Consider the following 17,674-nt stretch of genomic DNA (forward strand, 5'->3'; position numbering starts at 1 on the left):
ACGCTTGTTTCCGGCCATCTCAACTGATTGCATTGTGTTTTGCAGCCAAGCATTCGAAGCTGAAAAGCGACTCCGTGACCCCCTCCCTGTTCACTTCAGATGACGATGACCCAGAGAAAGAGCACTTAGACAGATGGGTTAACAAGGTGCGCCCTGCTCTCTATCTATCCTTGTTGGCAGAGTGGCCCAGGGGGCTCTCATAAGACAGGGTGACAGGCACTGAACACGCAAGAGACACAGTGTGCTAGAGTGGGGATTCCAGAATCTTGTGTTGAGATTTCCCAGAACACCCTTAGATTCATTACCAACTGAGGGACTCACAGGAGCCAGAAAAGCTGTCCCACAGGAGTTAGGGCTTACAGAGACAGGAGGAACCATATATAGTGGCACACACATGGTACACACACATGCATACAGACAAACCATTCATACACACAGAATAAATAAATCTTGAAAAGCCCAAATCTTTCTTTATCTATTTAAGTTCTATTTTGTGATTTTATTTGTATGGGTGTTTTGACTACATGTAGGATTGTGCACTACTTGCATACCTGGCACCTTCAGAGGCAAGAAGATGGGGTCAGACACCTTGGAACTAGACTTGCAGATGTTTGTAAATCACCATAAGGGTGCTGGAAACTGCACCAGGGTCCTCTGGAAGAACAGCTAGTGCACTTAACCGCTGAACCATCTCTCCTGCCCCAATAAATACATCTTTTAAAAAGGAATACTTACACACACACACACACACACACACACACACACACACACACACACACACGCACGCACGCACAAGTGCCAAAAGAACAATACCCACTGAAGTCCCAGAAACAACCAACCAACTTGCTAAAGGTAGCTAGTTTCTCATCCCTGTAGAAACTGAAATCCTAGTAGAAGCTGCAGGCTTGGGCTGGGGTCTGGATGTGACTAGACTCTCTGTGGCCACTGTATAAGTCCTTATCAGGAATGAGACCCTTCATGCTAGAGATTAATGCACTCTGTAGAGCATTCACCTGCCGGCCCAACGGCGTCCTGTCTGTTTCAGAAGCTTGTGAAACGTACCATCAACAGGCTGGACTTGCATGTGCAATGCAGCCCCATTCCAGAGGAGTTTCTGGAACAGAATGTGGTGTTCTTCCTCAGAAACACAAAAGGTACCTTCGCTCTGTGTGTGTGTGTGTGTGTGTGTGTGTGTGTGTGTGTGTGTGTGTGTGTGTGTGTTACATGTGCATGTGTGTGTATTTGTTTGTGTGTGTACGTGTACATGTGGAGAGGCACCCATGTCCACATGCATGTGGCAGGCAAGGCTAACATCGGGAATCATTCTCCAGCACTTCTTGATGAGCAGTGTTTTAATCAAACTCAGAGAGGGTTATATGGCTAGTCTCATTAGCCGCCTTGCTCTGGGAATCCCTTTCTCTACCTTTCAAGGCTGAAATTACAGTGGGCCACCACATTCACCTGGCATTCACAATTTCCAGGGATCCCAACCCTGGTCTTCATGCATCAGACAAGTGCTTTGACCATTGAGCAATCTCTCCAGCTGTATGTATGAAGATGGGCTGTATGCGTGTTTTAAGATTTTTTAAAATTTTATGTGGTATGCATGTTTTATGTGTACCATATGCATGCCTGGTGCCCTTAGACATCAGAAGAGAGCATTGGATTGCCTGACACTGGAGTTACAGATGGTTGTGAGCCACCATGTGGGTGCTGGGAACTATACTCAAATCTGCAAGAGCAGCAAGTGTTCTCTTACTTACTGGCCAAGACATCTCTTCAACTCCTAAATAGATAGCGTTTAAAAATAGAACCTCTCAATTTCTTGTCCCCATGACCCCTTGTTAATACTATAATGTGAAGTACAATTTTTAAAACTCCCACAGTCTTTAAAAACTTGGCCAGGCAGTGGTGGTGGTGCATGCCTTTAATCCCAGCACTAGGGAAGCAGAGGCAGGTGGATCTCTGTAAATTTGAGGTCAGTCTGGTACAGAGTGAGTTCCAGGACAGCAAAGCCCTGTCTCCAAAAACAAAATTTAAAAGTCCAGTGTGGTCTAGTTTAGTCTCATTTGCACAGGGTTTGCTTAGATCCCAGTCAGTCTGTCCTCTTACTTTGTGACTAGAGCCTCTCAGAGGAAGGAGAGATCCCAGGACACCTGGGAATGTCCCCATAACCCACTGACTGCATGCTCTGGGTCTGTTTTGAATTAGAGGCAATCCCAGAAGCCACTGACATGAAGGAAGCGATGGAGATCATGCCAGAAACCATGGAATATGGCATCATAAACTCGGAAGTGCTCCGCTTTCTGAGGGACATCCTCTGCCAGGTAACTGTGGGTCCTACAGAGAGACTGGCATCCCCAAGACAGTCCCCTGCTTCCAAAGGAGGCCAGGAGAGTTTAGTCTTGGAGAGGTGTGGGACAGGAAGGAGGTCACTATCTGTCTAGGCCTTTGTTCATTTGGTAACATCTGTTTAAGACAGGCTGGCCTGTCACTCTTTAGCCCAGGCTGGCTTTGAATTCATGGGAAGTCCTCCTGCCTCTGCCTGTCCTGTGCTGGGATCACAGCTGGACCACTCCAGGCCTCTGGATGACATCTTTCGATCTTGTGACTTCTGAGAACAGAGATGCTAGCTGCTTAAGCCAATCAAGCTGTTCATTATAAAGCAACCTCAGAGTGAAACAAAATTTATTCTAAGTAGCCATATGTTACATAACCAGCAAACCAGGTGTCCTTTGTGACCTTTGTTGCATCAAAATCATTTTTAATTTGCAGCCCAGGATGCCTTGAACTGCAGTCCTCCTGTCTCAACCTCCTGAATGTTGGGATTACAGGTGTGCCCAGTACCAATTTGCACATCTGTCAACCTAACAGACAGCTGGAGACCCTGGGGCACTTTAACTACATAAATTGCTATACTTTTGCAGGTTTTCTTGCCTGGGCTGTCCTTCAACCAGCACAAGTTGGAGTCAGGCCAGGGAACAATGTCTGCAGAAACCCGTGAGTTTTCTTCTTTTGACACACCAGAGATATCCGGCAAGTCCGGGGAAACGGTGGAGTACCACAGCTTCCAGCTGATACGTGATGAGTTCCTAATGAATCTTCAGAAATTCGTGAACAACATTCAAAGAACCATGCAGCAGCTTGAAGGTCTATTCTGTTCCCTCCCCTACCCATTTGTGATGAACTAATAATTCATCCTATGAAGGCAATGCAAAAGCTCAGAATGCTTATTATTTTTGTTTGTTTTAATTTTGTATTTGTTTGTTTGTTTGTTTGTTTTTGAGACAGGGTTTTCCTGTGTAGTCCTGGCTGTCCTGGAACTAACTCACTGGTCTTGAACTCACAAAGATTTACCAGCCTCTACCTCCCCATTGCTGGGATTAAAGTCCTGCTCCACCACCACCCAACAATTTGTAATAATTTAAAACGTATTCTTTTATGTGTATGGATATTTGCCTGCATGTATGTCTGCATGCAGTGCTGCAGAGGCCAGAAGAGGGCACGGGATCCCCCTGGAACTGGAGTTTCAGGCCATTGAGACTCATGTCTGTGCTGAAAATCTAACCATTTCATCTCTCTTGACCCCCCCACCCCACACCCCCTTTTTGAGACAGGGTCTCACTACATATCCCAGATTGGTTTGGAACTCACAGATAGCTGCCTGCCTTTGCCTCCTCAGTGCTAGGACTGAAGGCTTGCGCTCCCAACACCCAGATGTTGTTTGTTTTTAAGATAAGGTGCCCTGTAGTTTAGACATATAGCTGAGAATGACTTTCAATTTCAGATCCTCCTGCCTCTGTTTCCCAAGTGCTAAGATTACAGCCGTATACTGCTGTGCTCAGTTTATTCAATGCTGGGGCTTGAACCCTGGGCTGTGCACATGCTAAGCAAGAGCTCTACCCACTGGACCATATCCCCAGCTCAATAGCTCTCATTTATGTTCACTGGAAATGGAATTCTTTAGAAGTATACTGGTGAAATCCCCGTGATGAAAGGGCATCCCTGGGCACTCCCAGCTGTAGCAGAATGTGGGAGGCCTGTAGAAGAGGGTGGGGCAATCATGGGGGGCTGCCTAGAGCAGGTGGCACTAGGCCTCATCTGAAAGCTTCATTTTAGCCCTACTGTGGAATTCAGGTGACCCACTGTCAGTGGTCATCGGTTAGGCAGTGCCTGCCTGATCCCTTCCCTTTAACTGAGTTCCAGAGCCTGGGGTCATGGGAAGCACAAGTGGCGAGCAGAGAACAAGGAGACAAGAGGCTGGCTGGATGAGGGAATGGAGTTGAGCTGGCTGCTCATGTTTAGGGACCCAGATAGGGAAAAGGTGACAGAGTACTTAGCCAGGAAAGCCAGTAATGTGGGACTAGTACTGTAGGACAATCAGCTCTTTTCCTGTCCTTTCCTTTCCTTTCTTTTCCTTTCCTTTCTTTTCCCTTCCTCCCTTCCTTCCTTTCCTTCCTTCCTTCCTTCCTTCCTTCCTTCCTTCCTTCCTTTCCTTCATTCCTTCCTCCCTCCCTCCCTCCCTTCCTCCCTGTGAGGCAGCTCAGACATGCCTATGCTGCCAGCTCCCCCAGGACTCTTCACTCTTCACTCTCTGTGGGTGGAAGGTTGGGGGTGGTGCACCTGTGTGTGCAGGCATTGTTCTTTAGGCGTCATTCACTTTCTTTTTTGATATAGTGTCTCCCATTTGCCCGCTAGGCTAGGCTGGTGTTGGGATTCCAGGCATGAAACATTGTTCTTGGCTTGTATAGGAGTTCATTAAGCTTGTGTGGCAAACACTTTAGCCCATGGAGGTATCTCCCTGGCTCTGGTTTTTACATGCCTGAAGTGTTCTTTGGCTTGGAGCTTTCCTTGCTGGTTGCTCTGTTTGATCTGAGATCACTCATCCTCATTGCTTTTTTCATAGCATTCTGTTCTTGTTGAATGGTCAGCTATTATTTCCAGCCCCCGAGACAAAGAACCAGGACTTAAATATTTTCTTCTTTACATTATCTTGATTTCTTCTGAGGATATCCCCGAACCCATGATTTATCTTCATTTTATATTGGAGATTTCCCCCTTTTTAAAGACTTGTTTTACTTTATGTGTATTTGTGTGTATGTGGTGGGTGAGTGTGTGTGAGTGCCGGTACCAGTGGAGACCAGAAGAGGGCATTAGATCAGAGCTGAGTCATAGGAGTTGTGAGCAGGAAGTACCCTTAACCACTGATTCATCTCCCCAGCCCCTGAAGATTTCTTTTTCTTTCTTTCTTTTCTTTCTCTCTTTTTGAGGCAGGGGTTCTCTGTATCCCTGGCTGTCCTGACACTCACTATGTAGACCAGGCTGGCCTCAAACTCAGAAATCAGCCTGCCTCTACTTCCCAGAGTGCTGGGATTAAAAGCATGTGTCACCACTGCTGGGTGAGGTCCTCTTAAGTAGCCACTGAACTCTGGTTGTATGTTAAAATTGTAAAAATCAAACTCATTATGTTGTCAATCAAGGAACTTCTCAATGGAACTTCAATGGGACTTAATCACTGGGCCAATCGGCAGAGGGTTTTAACCATATTCCAGTGAAAGAGGCAGAGACAGAGGAGGTGGCAGGCTAGTGACCTGATCAGCGGGGGAGAGGAGCTGGCTGATGAACTTGAAGGTTATGGGCTTTTCCTAAGCTAGGCTCTAACTGGTTGCTCTCCACCAGGTGAGATCAAGCTGGAAATGCCTAGCATCAGTGTGGAGGGGGAAGTGTCCGAGCTGGCGAACAACCCGGAAATGCTGGAGGCCTTGGAGCAGTGTGTGATCAACTGGATGAACCAGATTTCATCTGCTCTGGAGATCCAGCTCAGGAAGACACCCCAGGTAATGTGTGCAGCACTTGTGACCCATCGTCCCAAGAAAGGGCTCCGTGCGTGCCAATCTCTTTCACTCTGTGACTTCCCTAAATGATGCTGGTGGGGCTCTGTGAGGGACACTGAATAGATGTCACTTTTAAAATTACACTGAGGGGCTACGGTTGTGACTCAGCTGGAAAAGTCCTTGCATGCACCAAGCCCTGACTTCCATTCCCAGGACCCTCAGAATCCTTCCTCTGTAGCAGTGATGTATACTTTCTGGCCCTGTGGACAGCACCAGGATCTTTGTCTTGCATTCCTAGTAGAGTCCTGAGATCCAATCTGATTGGCCCACACCAGATGAGAAGTCCACCCAGTAGCCCCGTACTGCCTGGCCTGCCTGGAGCAGTTGGGAAAAGAAGAATGGGCACTGTAGAAATGACCATAGGTGTCTCCACAGTAACAGCGAACACTGTCTGTGTGTTCATCTCTCTCTCAGGGCAATGGCCCTCTGGCTGAAATTGAGTTCTGGCGAGAAAGAAATGCAACGTTGAGTGCCCTCCATGAGCAAACAAAGCTTCCGTTTGTTAGGAAGGTTTTAGACGTGCTCAAAGAAGCTGAATCCATGCTCACATCCAATGTGCAGCCTGTCCTGACAGATCTGTTCAAACTCCACATGGAGGCCTCAGACAATGTGCGCTTCCTGTCCACCGTGGAACGTCACTTCAAGGTACAAAGGGTGGGCTGCACTCTGGAAGACCAGCTCTGTGAGGGACACTGCATAGATGTCACTTTTAAAATTACACTGAGGGGCTACAGTTGTGACTCAGCTGGAAAAGTCCTTGCATGCACCAAGCCCTGACTTCCATTCCCAGGACCTGTGTCCTTCCATTCCCATAAATCCTGTGTGGTGGTGCATGTCTATAATCCCAGCACTCGGGAGGCAGAGGCAGGTGGATCTCTGTGAGTTTGAAACCACCCTGGTCTACAAGAGCTAGTTCCAGGACAGGCTCCAAAGCTACACAGAGAAACCCTGTCTTGAAAAAACAAACAAAAAAAGAAAAATTCAAGGTCATTCTTGGCCACTTAGTGAATTCGAGGATAGCCTGGGCTGAGTCCTTGTCTTTTTTTCATTTTTTTTGTCTGCTTATTTGTTTAATTAAGACAGAATATCTCTGTGTAGCCCTGGCTGTCCTGGAAATGGCTCTGTAGATCAGACTGGCTTCTAACTCACAGAGATCCACCTGCCTCTGCCTTGTGAGTGCTGAGATTAAAGGCATGCACCACCACTGTCTAGTTGTTCCTGTGTTCTTAATCTTTTATTACTTTTAATTACATGTAAGTCTGTACACACAGGAATGCACGTAACTACAGAGGCTCTGGTCTGGAGCTAGAGTGACAGGCGGTTGTGAGCTACCAGACATGGTGCTGGGAATTGAACTCAGGTCCTCTGGTGGTAAAATACATGCTCTTAACCACTGAACCATCTCTCCAGCCCCTAAATATTTATCTTTTAATATTTTTAATTATGTTCCTGTTCCTGAATTTTTGTCTTCATGAGCATAACACGCCGTGTTATGGTCCGAGTGGAAGTGTCCCCCATGGGCTTACGGTATTGCTGTTCTGTGAGGTTCTGGAACCATCAGGAGGTAGAGAGCTCACTGGAGGATTAGGCCATCAGAGGTAGGAGGAGTGTTGTCTTTGTGGGGCTCCTCAATGTCTGTTCCTCTACTTTCTGGTTGACAGAAAGTGCACAGCTCTGTTCACCCCATGTTTCCAGGACACGTTACCTCACCTCTTGTTTTTATTTTGGAGTTGTAATACTAATTTAAAAGACTCAAATTACGAGCCCAGTGTTGCTGATACACACCTTTAATCCCAGTATTCGGGAGGCAGAGGCAGGCGGATCTCCGAGTTTGAAGCCAGCCTGGTCTACAGAACAAGTTCCAGGACAGGCTCCAAGGCAATACAGAAAAAGCCTGCCTGGAAACAAACAAACAAAAGACTAAAATTACAGATTCCTCCTCAGATATGCATGCAATGTGTCATTTTTCTAGTTTGCTTCCTGTTGCTGTGATAAAGCATTCTGTGTAACAGGTCTTTCTTTGGACCACCAGCTCCCAAATAACGACACAGAGACTATTAATTATGAAATCTTGGCCTTAGCTTAGGCTTGCTCCCAATGAGCTCTTACAACTTAAATTAACCCATTTACATTAACGTATGTTCTACCATGTGGCTTGTTACCTCTCCTCAATACCATGCATCCCACTCCTCTGTGTCTGGCTGGCAAATCCCACCTCTCTTCTTCCCAGAGTTCCTATCTCTTCTGGGAAGTCCTGCCTACCCTCTCCTGTATAGCTATTGGCCATCCAGCTCCTTATTAAACCAATCAGAAAGTACCTTGGCAGATACACATCTTCACAGTGTACAAAAAGATGATCCCCCAACAACTTTGGCTTATACTTGCTGATCACAGTTTGCCACTGAGGGAAGTCAGGGCAGACACTGAATAGAGACGATGGAGGAGCTTGACTTTCTGCCTCACTCTTTGCTCATAGTCAGCTGGATTTCTTCATTTTAAATCTTTATTTAAACATTTTTTATGTGTATGGGTGTTTTGCCTGCATGTGTATCTGTGCACTATGGGCATGCCTGGTCCAGCCTGCATTGTCCAAAAGAGGGCATCAGATCCCCTGGGACTGGAGTAACAAGTGGTTGTGAGCTGCTCTGTAGGTGCTGGGAATCAAACTTAGGTCTTCTGAAGAGTAGCCAGTGCTCTTAGCCTCATGCCATCTCTCTAGCCGTTCAGCTCTCGTTCTTGTGTTGTGCAGGCCCACCTGCCTAGGGATGATGCCATCTACAGTTGGGCTGGGCCTCCCCACATTGATCAACTAAGACAGTTCCTTACAGATATGGCCACAGGCCACGATTGAGTCCTTGAATGGAGGCTTCCTCAGATGACCCCAGGATGTGTCAAGTTCATGTCTGACATTAATTAGGACAGTCACTGTACTGATTGATGGTGTGCAGTCTCCATGTAGTGGTTGGGGATTTGGGAAGGGCTCCATAGAGACATTCATTCTGCCTCCCAGGTCATCCATTGGATGGCTGCGTAGAGCATCCCTGTCCAGAATGGCTGATTTTCTTACCCGCTCCTTTCTGCCTGGGTGTCCTTGGCTTTCCTCCACATGGAGGCTCAGAGCCAGGCAGGGCTTCTCCAGGGGAATTGGTCAACTCCCAGTCTCCTGGTTTCAGGGTAGCAGAGTGGTCATGCTCCTCCATCTTGACTTACTTCCAGAGGACAAAGAGAAGGTTAACAGTGAATTTATTTCTGATAATACAGAATTAACTTGCCTTCCAAAAACAATGTTCTGTCTGCAAGCTTGTCATTACTCTTAGACATGGAATGAAATTTTTCTGTTAAGAGTTCATAACTCTTAACACGAACGCCTTTAATCCCAGCACTTGGGAGGCAGAGGCAGAGGCAGGTGGATCTCTGTGAGTTCAAGGGACAGCCCGATGGTCTACAAAGTTACACAGAGAAACCCTGACTGGAAAAACCAAAAACCAAAAAAAAAAAAAAAGTTCATAACAGTTATGCTTGGAAAAATCACACCATCCTAACCTACCCCACAGCTGTGTATGTATGTGTGTCTTTCAAACACAAGGCCAGCAGAGTCTTAATTCTTGTTAGGCAAGAAGGAAATTTAATTCAACACAACTCAGTCACTAGTGCTGGTTCAAATTTTGAGAGTCTGACACTGGACAGTTTATTTTAGGCATATTTCAACAGCACAATTTTGGAAAAAATGTTTCCTGTGTGTATAATAAAGCTTAAGACATGAATCCATTGAAACCCTTTTCAAAGAAAAGGTGACTTTTTCCATCAGAATGGGTTCTATTGGCCGAGAATCAATGCTCAAGGCTAGGGAGAGAGACTGAGGCACACACAAGTGTGGGATCAGGTGTGGCTGGGGCCCACAAAGAGCACAGAGGTCGCCAGCCTATTAACCACAGGTTAGTACATCTCTCCCCTTGAAGAGACAACCCTGCATCTTAACATCCTTGGCTTACCTAGTGCTTATCTGGGAGTGCTAGGACCTCTGTGTCTTCTACACTGTCCCTCATCTCTGGCTGGTCAAGTAGTGGAACACGCACAGACCTGTGGGTGTGGGGAAGGGGTGGCAACTCTCTCTCTCTCTCTCTCTCTCTCTCTCTCTCTCTCTTCTCTCTCTCTCTCTCTTGGTTTTTCAAGACAGAGTTTCTCTGTGGATATTCCTGGCTTCCTGGAACTCGATCTGTCCAAGGCTGGCCTTGAACTCACGGAGTTCCACCTGCCTCTGCCTCCTGAGTGCTGGGATGAAAGGCGTGCGCCACCACCTGGCTGGCATGACATCTCTTGATAGAGGAGGACAGAAGGAAGTGGATCTGACAGAAGTATACTTGAAAGATAGAGCATGCCACTCTTGGCATATGTAAAATATACTCGTGTGTGTGTGTGTGTGTGTGTGTGTGTGTGTGTTCTCGAGAGCGTACTCCATGAATAGACAGTCAGTCCCCATCCACCAATTTAGCCAACTTCAGGTAAATAATATATGGGGGAAAACATTACATCTGTGCAGAACACCACAGTTTTGTTGTTATTACTCCCTAAATTATATGGTGTGGCAATCCACGGGGCTTTCCCACTTGTTTCAGGCATGGTGATGCACTTGTCTTAGTCAGGGTTTCTATTGCTGTGAAGAGACACCATCTTCATGGCAACACTAAAGAAGAAAACTTTTAATTGAGAGCTGGCTTACAGTTTCAGAGGTTTAGTCCATTATCATTATAGTGGGAAGCAAGGCAGCCTGCAGGCAGACATGGTGCTGGAGAAGGAGCTGAGAGGCTACAGAAAGTGAACTGTGTCCTAGCACTCCCACTCACAGCCCACTCCCACAGTGGCACACTTTCTTTAACAAGGCCATATCCTCTCCAACAAAGTCACTAATAATAGTGCCACTCTCTATGGGGACCATTTTCTTTCAAACCACCATAGTACTCCTATCTTCCCAGCATTCAGGAGTCTGAGGCAGGAGGATCCAGACTTTCAGGCCAGCCTGGGCTACACAGTGAGATCCTGTCTCAAATAGATAAGCAAGAAAACAAAAACTCTCTGGGAGTCAGGGGTGGCAGTACACACCTGTAATTCCAGTACTTGAAGGTAGAGGAGAGAGGATCAGGTGTTGAAGGTCGTCCTCCGCTACATAGTAATTTTGAGGCTAGCCTGGGCAACATAGCAAGACCCTGTTTAAAAAAAAAAAACAGAGTGGGGGGATTTATTTGTTGGCCTTGAGGCTAAGCCCCTCTTCTGTCCCCTCTCTCTGGCTTTGGCAGAACATCACGCACGGTTCCAGCTTCCACGTGGTCCTGGACACCATCCCGTCCATGATGAGCGCCCTGCGCATGGTGTGGATCATCTCGAGACACTACAACAAGGACGAGAGGATGATCCCACTCATGGAGCGCATTGCCTGGGAGATTGCTGAGCGCGTGTGCAGAGTCATCAATCTGCGCACTCTGTTCAAGTGAGGAGCCCCTGGGCCCCTGGGGGTTCCTTCTGGGAGTCCAGGCTGAGCACAGTTCAGGGACTGGGGTGGGGCTCAGCAACAGAGCACGTGCCTGGTGTGCCAAGGGCTGGGGTTTCCTTCTCAGCACTGCCAAACAACATCATGGAGACTCAAATGCCATCATATCGGTTGACTTAAGAGCATTCTTTATGGGGCTGAGTAGGTGGCTCAGCAATTAAAAGCATTTGCTGCTCTTACAGAGGACCTCGGTTCAGTTCCCAGCACCCACAGGCAGCTTACAACTGCCTGCCTGGACTAGAGCTTCAGGGGAATCTGATGCTTCCCTCTGGCATTCTTGGGTACTGCACTTATGTGGATGCATGCACACATTTTTAGCATATATATTAAAGCAACACTCTCTTCATCTCCCAAAGAAGCCTGGCACCTTTCAGTCACTTCAAACCTCCTCCCTCTCCAAGCCCCAAGGCATGGAGATCATACAACACCAAGTTGTTTCTGGGTGCTGTTTCATTCATCATGCCATCTCCAAGGTTTATCCACGATATATGTGCATCACCTGAACTTATTCCTTCTTATGAATTGTTAAAATATAACATATGTATTTTATTTATACACTGTCACACACAATTCCATATATGATTATATTTTGTAACCCACAATTATGTGTGTGTATGAGTTATTTATTTATTTTTGAGACAGGATCTCATTATGTATCTCTGGCTGGCCTGGAACTTGATATATAGACCTGCCTGCCTCTGCTTCCCAAGTGCTGGCCTTAAAGAGATGTGCCACCATCCACGGCCTATTTTATTTATGTGTATGGGTGTGTGCCTGTGTGAATGTACACACGTATGTGTGTAGGTGCATGCAGCAGAGCCCAGAAGAGGGCATCTGATCCCCTGGATCTCTAGTTACATGTGCTGTGAGCCATCCGAAGTGCATGATGGAATCTGAACTCTGGCCCTCATGACAGAGCAGCCCATGCTCTGCAAGGCTGAGCAGTGTCTCCAGCTCCACGTATAAGATTTTGACTGGGACTTTGTTCCTTATTCATATTTGGAGAAACTGAGGTAAATGGCCAGGGCATGCTCAGTCCTAGGCCTGGGCTCTCAGGAGGAATAGCCTGTTGGGTGACGATTTTTAACTATTTCATGTGTTTGTGATATGATGATCAAACACAGGGTCTCATAAAGCTAAACGTACGCATGGAGCTGCAGCACCCAGCCATTCTCTCACTCTCCACACAGTCCACACAGCATGTGTGCTCCAGGGTTGAGGCTACACAGTGACCATGAGGACAGGCACCGAGGCCACTGCTGTCCTACTCATGTAACCATGTTTTCCTAGGAGCTAGGTTGGATGATCCATGACAGCCTGGGCCTAGATTGGGGCCCTTTTGTGCCCCTGCAAATTGTAGTGGTTCATGAAGAAACATTCCCTGAGGAGGACTTGGTGCCAGGGAGGTCCTGGATGAGAAACCTCCCAGATACCAATGCCCTGAGGGAGTGAGGCTCAGATGTGGGTAGCTGTGTCTTTGTTCCAAGCCTGACATCTCTTTGCCTAACAGAGAAAACAGAGCAAGTGCCCAGCATAAAACCCTGGAGGCCAGAAACACTCTCAAGCTATGGAAGAAATCCTACTTCGACATTCGCGCCAAGATTGAGGCTTCTGGTCGGGAGGCACGGTGGGAGTTTGACCGGAAGCGGCTGTTTGAGAGAACAGACTACATGGCAAGCATCTGCCAGGACCTCGCAGATGTCCTGCAGGTAGGATTGTTGTCTGTGATGTGTGCGGATTTGACTTATGGGAGGAACCGTTCTGGCCTTTGGATAGGGGATGATACCATGCTGGGTAGATTCTGGAGATCTGAAAGGGTCTGATAGAAACTTTTGAAAGAAGAACATATAGAATATTCTAGAATGTACCAGAATGTCCTGCTGCACCCCAGGTCTTTTGTGACCTTGGATGTGTATTTAGGTTGGCTGGCCAGTGACCCTCAGGGACCTATCTGACTCCACCTCCCCAGTGCTGGGATAACGAGCACGAGCCACCATGCTTGTCCATCAAATGTGGGTCCCCATGCTTCTTACTGATTGAATATTTCCCCAGCAGGCTTTGCAGCTTTTTTTCTATGCTTAGACCTCCCTCTGCTGGCAGACCACCTCCTGAGATCTCCTGGGCACTTGCCTGTCCTGGCTTTGATTCCCATGTGGTTCTCCCCACCCCACACCTTCCCACTGTCCCCTAAGGCCTCATTGCCCTTAACTCTTCCTTTTATCACTACCACCCACCCTCCATGCCAGCTTTTGGGGAGAGGGACACATACTTAGTGTCTGGGTGGCTGGCCACACTCCAACCCCATTGCATCTTTTTTTTTTTTTGTTTTTCGAGACAGGGTTTCTATGTAGCTTTGGAACCTATCCTGGTACTCGCTCTTGTAGACCAGGCTAGCCTCCAACTCATAGAGATCCGCCTGCCTCTGCCTTCCGAGTTCTGGAATTTAAGGCGTGCGCCACCAACACCTGGTTTCTAGTGCATCTTTTTTGTTTGTTTGTTTGTTTGTTTTTGTTTTTGTTTTTCGAGGCAGGGTTTCTCTGTGTAGCTTTGGAGCCTGTCCTGGCACTCGCTCTGTAGACCAGGCTGGCATCGAACTCACAGAGATCCGCCTGCCTCTGCCTCCCGAGTGCTGGGATTAAAGGCATGAGCCACCAACGCCCGGCTCCAGTGCATCTTTATATGGTGCAAAGTCGACAGAAAATCCAAATATAAAATTGATGAGTGCAATGGTATGCAACTGTGAGCTTGAGGCCAGCCTGGTTTACCTGAAGAGTTCCAGGCCATCCAGAATTACATAATGAGACATTCTCTCAAAGTAAGCAAATAAATAAATCTCTTTATTCTAACATGGAGTCACTAGAATGATACATAAGCTTTTTCTTTTCCTTTTTGATTTTTGAGACAGGGTTTCTATGTGTAGCCTTGGTTATCCTGGAACTCACTTTGTAGACCAGGCTGGCCTTGAACTGGAAGATCCGCTTGCCTCTGCCTTCTGAGTGCTTGCGTCACCACTGACCAACAAATGCACACTCATTTCAACATCACTTTCCATGTTCAGCTGTTTTTTCTTCACATCCCACCAGTGCCCCCACCCCCACCTCAGTGTGCAGGCTCCCCTTTTTTCTGTTGTTCTTGTATGATGTCATGTTTAGTCAGAGTGGCTGCCTCACACAGGAAACATCTGGAGTGAGAAAGATGCAGAGGGTTGTGAGTGGGTGCTGGGAATGGAACCCAGATCCTCTGGAAGAAAAGCTAAGCCATCTTTCCAGCCCCAGGGCCTCTGAACCTTATCCTGTTGCATGGGCATAGTGCCAAAGGCCTCAGATGGGGAGCAGGTTGCCTGTGGGTTGGGCCTGTTGCCTTCAGGTTAATCTCCAGATGTTTTTTATGGTTAGAATGTTTGGAGTAAACCAAAGGATGCTTAGCTCCCTTCCATTCTTTCCCACCCCCCAGGTCTTGGAAGAATTTTACAACATATTTGGCCCAGAGCTCAAGGCTGTGACAGGGGACCCCAAGCGTATCGACGATGTCCTTTGCAGGGTGGACAGCTTGGTTGCCCCAATGGAAAGCTTGAACTTTGACCCCTTCAGCATCAAGTCCTCCCCGTACTGGAAATATGTGATGGATGACTTCAAGATTGAAGTTCTGGCAAGTGACACAGCCATCTACTCAACCACAGAAGCAGAGGCCAGGCTTCCCCATGTTTACTCATGCTTACCGTCTGTCTGTCTGTCTGTCTGTCTGTCTGTCTGTCTGTCTGTGTGCTGCATGCATCTGTATACTCATGCAGAGGCCAGAAGAGGGCACCTGTCTTGCTTTGCTGTGCCCCACGTATTCCTTTGAGGCAGGGTCCCTGTCTCTGCCCCCACCCTCAGAGCTGGGGTTACAGGTGTGGCCACCAGTTTTTTTTTTTTTTTTTTTCATATGGGGCCTGGGGTCCTGACTTAGATTCTCATGTTTGCAAGGCAAGCACTTTCTCAACTAAGCCATCCCCCAGCCCTGGCAAGTTCCTCTGACCAGATGGCCACTCTCATTGAGACCGGGGAGAGACCTGTCCCAAGCTGCTGAGATCCCATCCCTGATCTCTTGAAAGCAGCTGCTTTTTTTTTCAGTCTCCCCTCCCCTCCCCTCCCCTCCCCTCCTCTCCCTCCCCTCCCCTCCCCTCCCCTCCTTTCCTCTATTACTCCTCCCCTCCCCTCTTTTCCTTTATTCCTCCTTTACTCCCTTCTTTCCTCCCTCTCCCACTCCCTCTCTTTCTCTCTCTCTTTATTCTTATTCTTCTCTTTTCTTCTGGCAGGTTATTGAGAAAGAAGCAAAAAATTTTATTGATGAATCTTTCAAAACACTGCGGTCGGCAGAAGCAGCCTTTGACATGCTGTTAAAATTCAAGCATATCCGCTCCCGGGAGGCCATCAACCGGCAGATGATGATGAAGTTCAATGACATTCTGGCCCAGTACTGCAAGGAGGTAACCAGGAGACCTGGGCAGTGAGCACAGGGCTACAGCCCAGCCCAGAGAGGGCTCTTTTAAAGTGCACATCTGCTAATGGTCATCTCTGGAAGAGATTTACGGATTTCAAATAATTCAGTCAAATCAGTATGTATAGGGTATGTGGTTTGCTATTTTAATGCACACAACTTGGAGCACTTAGAAGAAAAGAGATTGGAGAGCATAAGGGAGAAAAAGTAGTAAATACTATGCCAACAACAAAGGCCATACTCTCCATCTTATTTAAATTTTCTTGTTCCCCCAACCAGCCAGTGTTGGGGGTGGACCCCAGGGCCTCAGCTGGCCCAAGGCTCTGCCTTACTCTGCCCTTATCTGCATCCCTTGCAAGATTCCATCCTCCACTGAAGCCATGTCTGCCGGGCACGGCCTGTGGCAGGCTGACCAGGGCACCCACTTGCTTTTCAGATAGACATCATTAATAAGATCTTTGTGCAGAACCTGGACAACCCACCACTGTACAAGAACCACCCCCCGGTGGCGGGTGCCATATCCTGGGAGCGCTCCCTCTTCCATAGGATGAAGCATACCATCCTCAGGTTCCAGGAAGTTGAGGAACTCCTGGACAGCAGTCGGGGCCAGGAGGTATGTCACCACCTCTGGAGGCTGGCTGTGTTCCTTACCTCTAGCTGGGTGGCTGCCACCTCTGCTGGCCAGTGGCATGCCCATACCTACAGACACCCTGTTTCCTGAGTCCTTGTATTTAAGGCTCTTTCTTGCTTCCTTTTCTTCCAGTCTCAGTGCTCATGCTGCCTGCTTCTCCTTAGATATGACTATTGTGAAGGATGACCACTGTCATCATCCATCTATCCATCCATCATCATCTCTACCATCTATCTATCTATCTATCTATCACCTATTTATCTCTACTATCTATCTATCTCTATCCATTTGTGGAGGAAAAGAATGATTCATGGGACTAGGTATTAATATTAAATATAATGTATTTTAGGGAGAAGTCACTTACAGAAGAAACAGGTGGCTTCCACAGGTTCTCGTTCTAAGGATTCTTTCAGGCTGCTCTTCTGTGACTTGCCTGTCTGGAAGCAAGAAAGAGCTCTAGGGTCTGGGACCCCAGCTCTAGTCCTCTCCTCCATCATGTCCTTACCTGTGACCATGCCCAAATGGGTGTGGTCAGTGCTACAGATGTGGGCGGGGTGGATATCTCACTACACCTATTCATTCTCTTTTAGATTTTTTTTGAGACAATCTTACATTGCTTTCTGACCTCGAACTCTCTGTGTACCTGAGACGACTTTGAACTCCTGATTCTCCTGCCTCCATCTCCCAAGTGCTGGGATTAGAGATGGGTTCCACCGTATTTGGCTTGTGTGGTGCTGGGGATGGAACCCCGAGGTCATATTAAGCAAATGCTCTACCAACTGAGCCACAGGCTCAACCCATGACCACTGTCTTTTTGACACTGGCCATATCTTGCCCCAGAGCTTTTTGTATGTGGTAAAGCAGGGGCTGACAGATGTCTTTTTCTTCTTCTTCTTCTTCTTCTTCTTCTTCTTCTTCTTCTTCTTCTTCTTCTTCTTCTTCTTCTTCTTCTTCTTCTTCGTCTTCTTCTTCTTCTTCGTCTTCTTCTTCTTCGTCTTCTCCTTCTCCTTCTCCTTCTCCTTCTCCTTCTCCTTCTCCTTCTCCTTCTCCTTCTCCTTCTCCTTCTCCTTCTCCTTCTTCTTCTTCTTCTTCTTCTTCTTCTTCTTCTTCTTCTTCTCCTCTTCC

General features: G+C 47.4%; 1 protein-coding gene across 1 annotated transcript in view; it reads left to right on the plus strand.

Annotated features, from left to right (window-relative positions):
* Positions 1-17,674, plus strand: part of Dnah10 (dynein axonemal heavy chain 10) — a 105,109-nt gene that overhangs the window by 3,346 nt on the left and 84,089 nt on the right. The window contains exons 3-13 of the mRNA XM_027413894.2: positions 46-146; positions 1,046-1,154; positions 2,212-2,327; positions 2,928-3,150; positions 5,680-5,837; positions 6,309-6,539; positions 11,189-11,379; positions 12,950-13,148; positions 14,893-15,087; positions 15,737-15,907; positions 16,355-16,531. Coding sequence (XP_027269695.1) covers positions 46-146; positions 1,046-1,154; positions 2,212-2,327; positions 2,928-3,150; positions 5,680-5,837; positions 6,309-6,539; positions 11,189-11,379; positions 12,950-13,148; positions 14,893-15,087; positions 15,737-15,907; positions 16,355-16,531 — 1,871 coding nt within the window. The remainder of the gene's footprint in view (positions 1-45; positions 147-1,045; positions 1,155-2,211; positions 2,328-2,927; positions 3,151-5,679; positions 5,838-6,308; positions 6,540-11,188; positions 11,380-12,949; positions 13,149-14,892; positions 15,088-15,736; positions 15,908-16,354; positions 16,532-17,674) is intronic.

Source organism: Cricetulus griseus, chromosome 4, assembly GCF_003668045.3.
Source record: "Cricetulus griseus strain 17A/GY chromosome 4, alternate assembly CriGri-PICRH-1.0, whole genome shotgun sequence".
Lineage (NCBI taxonomy): Eukaryota > Metazoa > Chordata > Mammalia > Rodentia > Cricetidae > Cricetulus > Cricetulus griseus.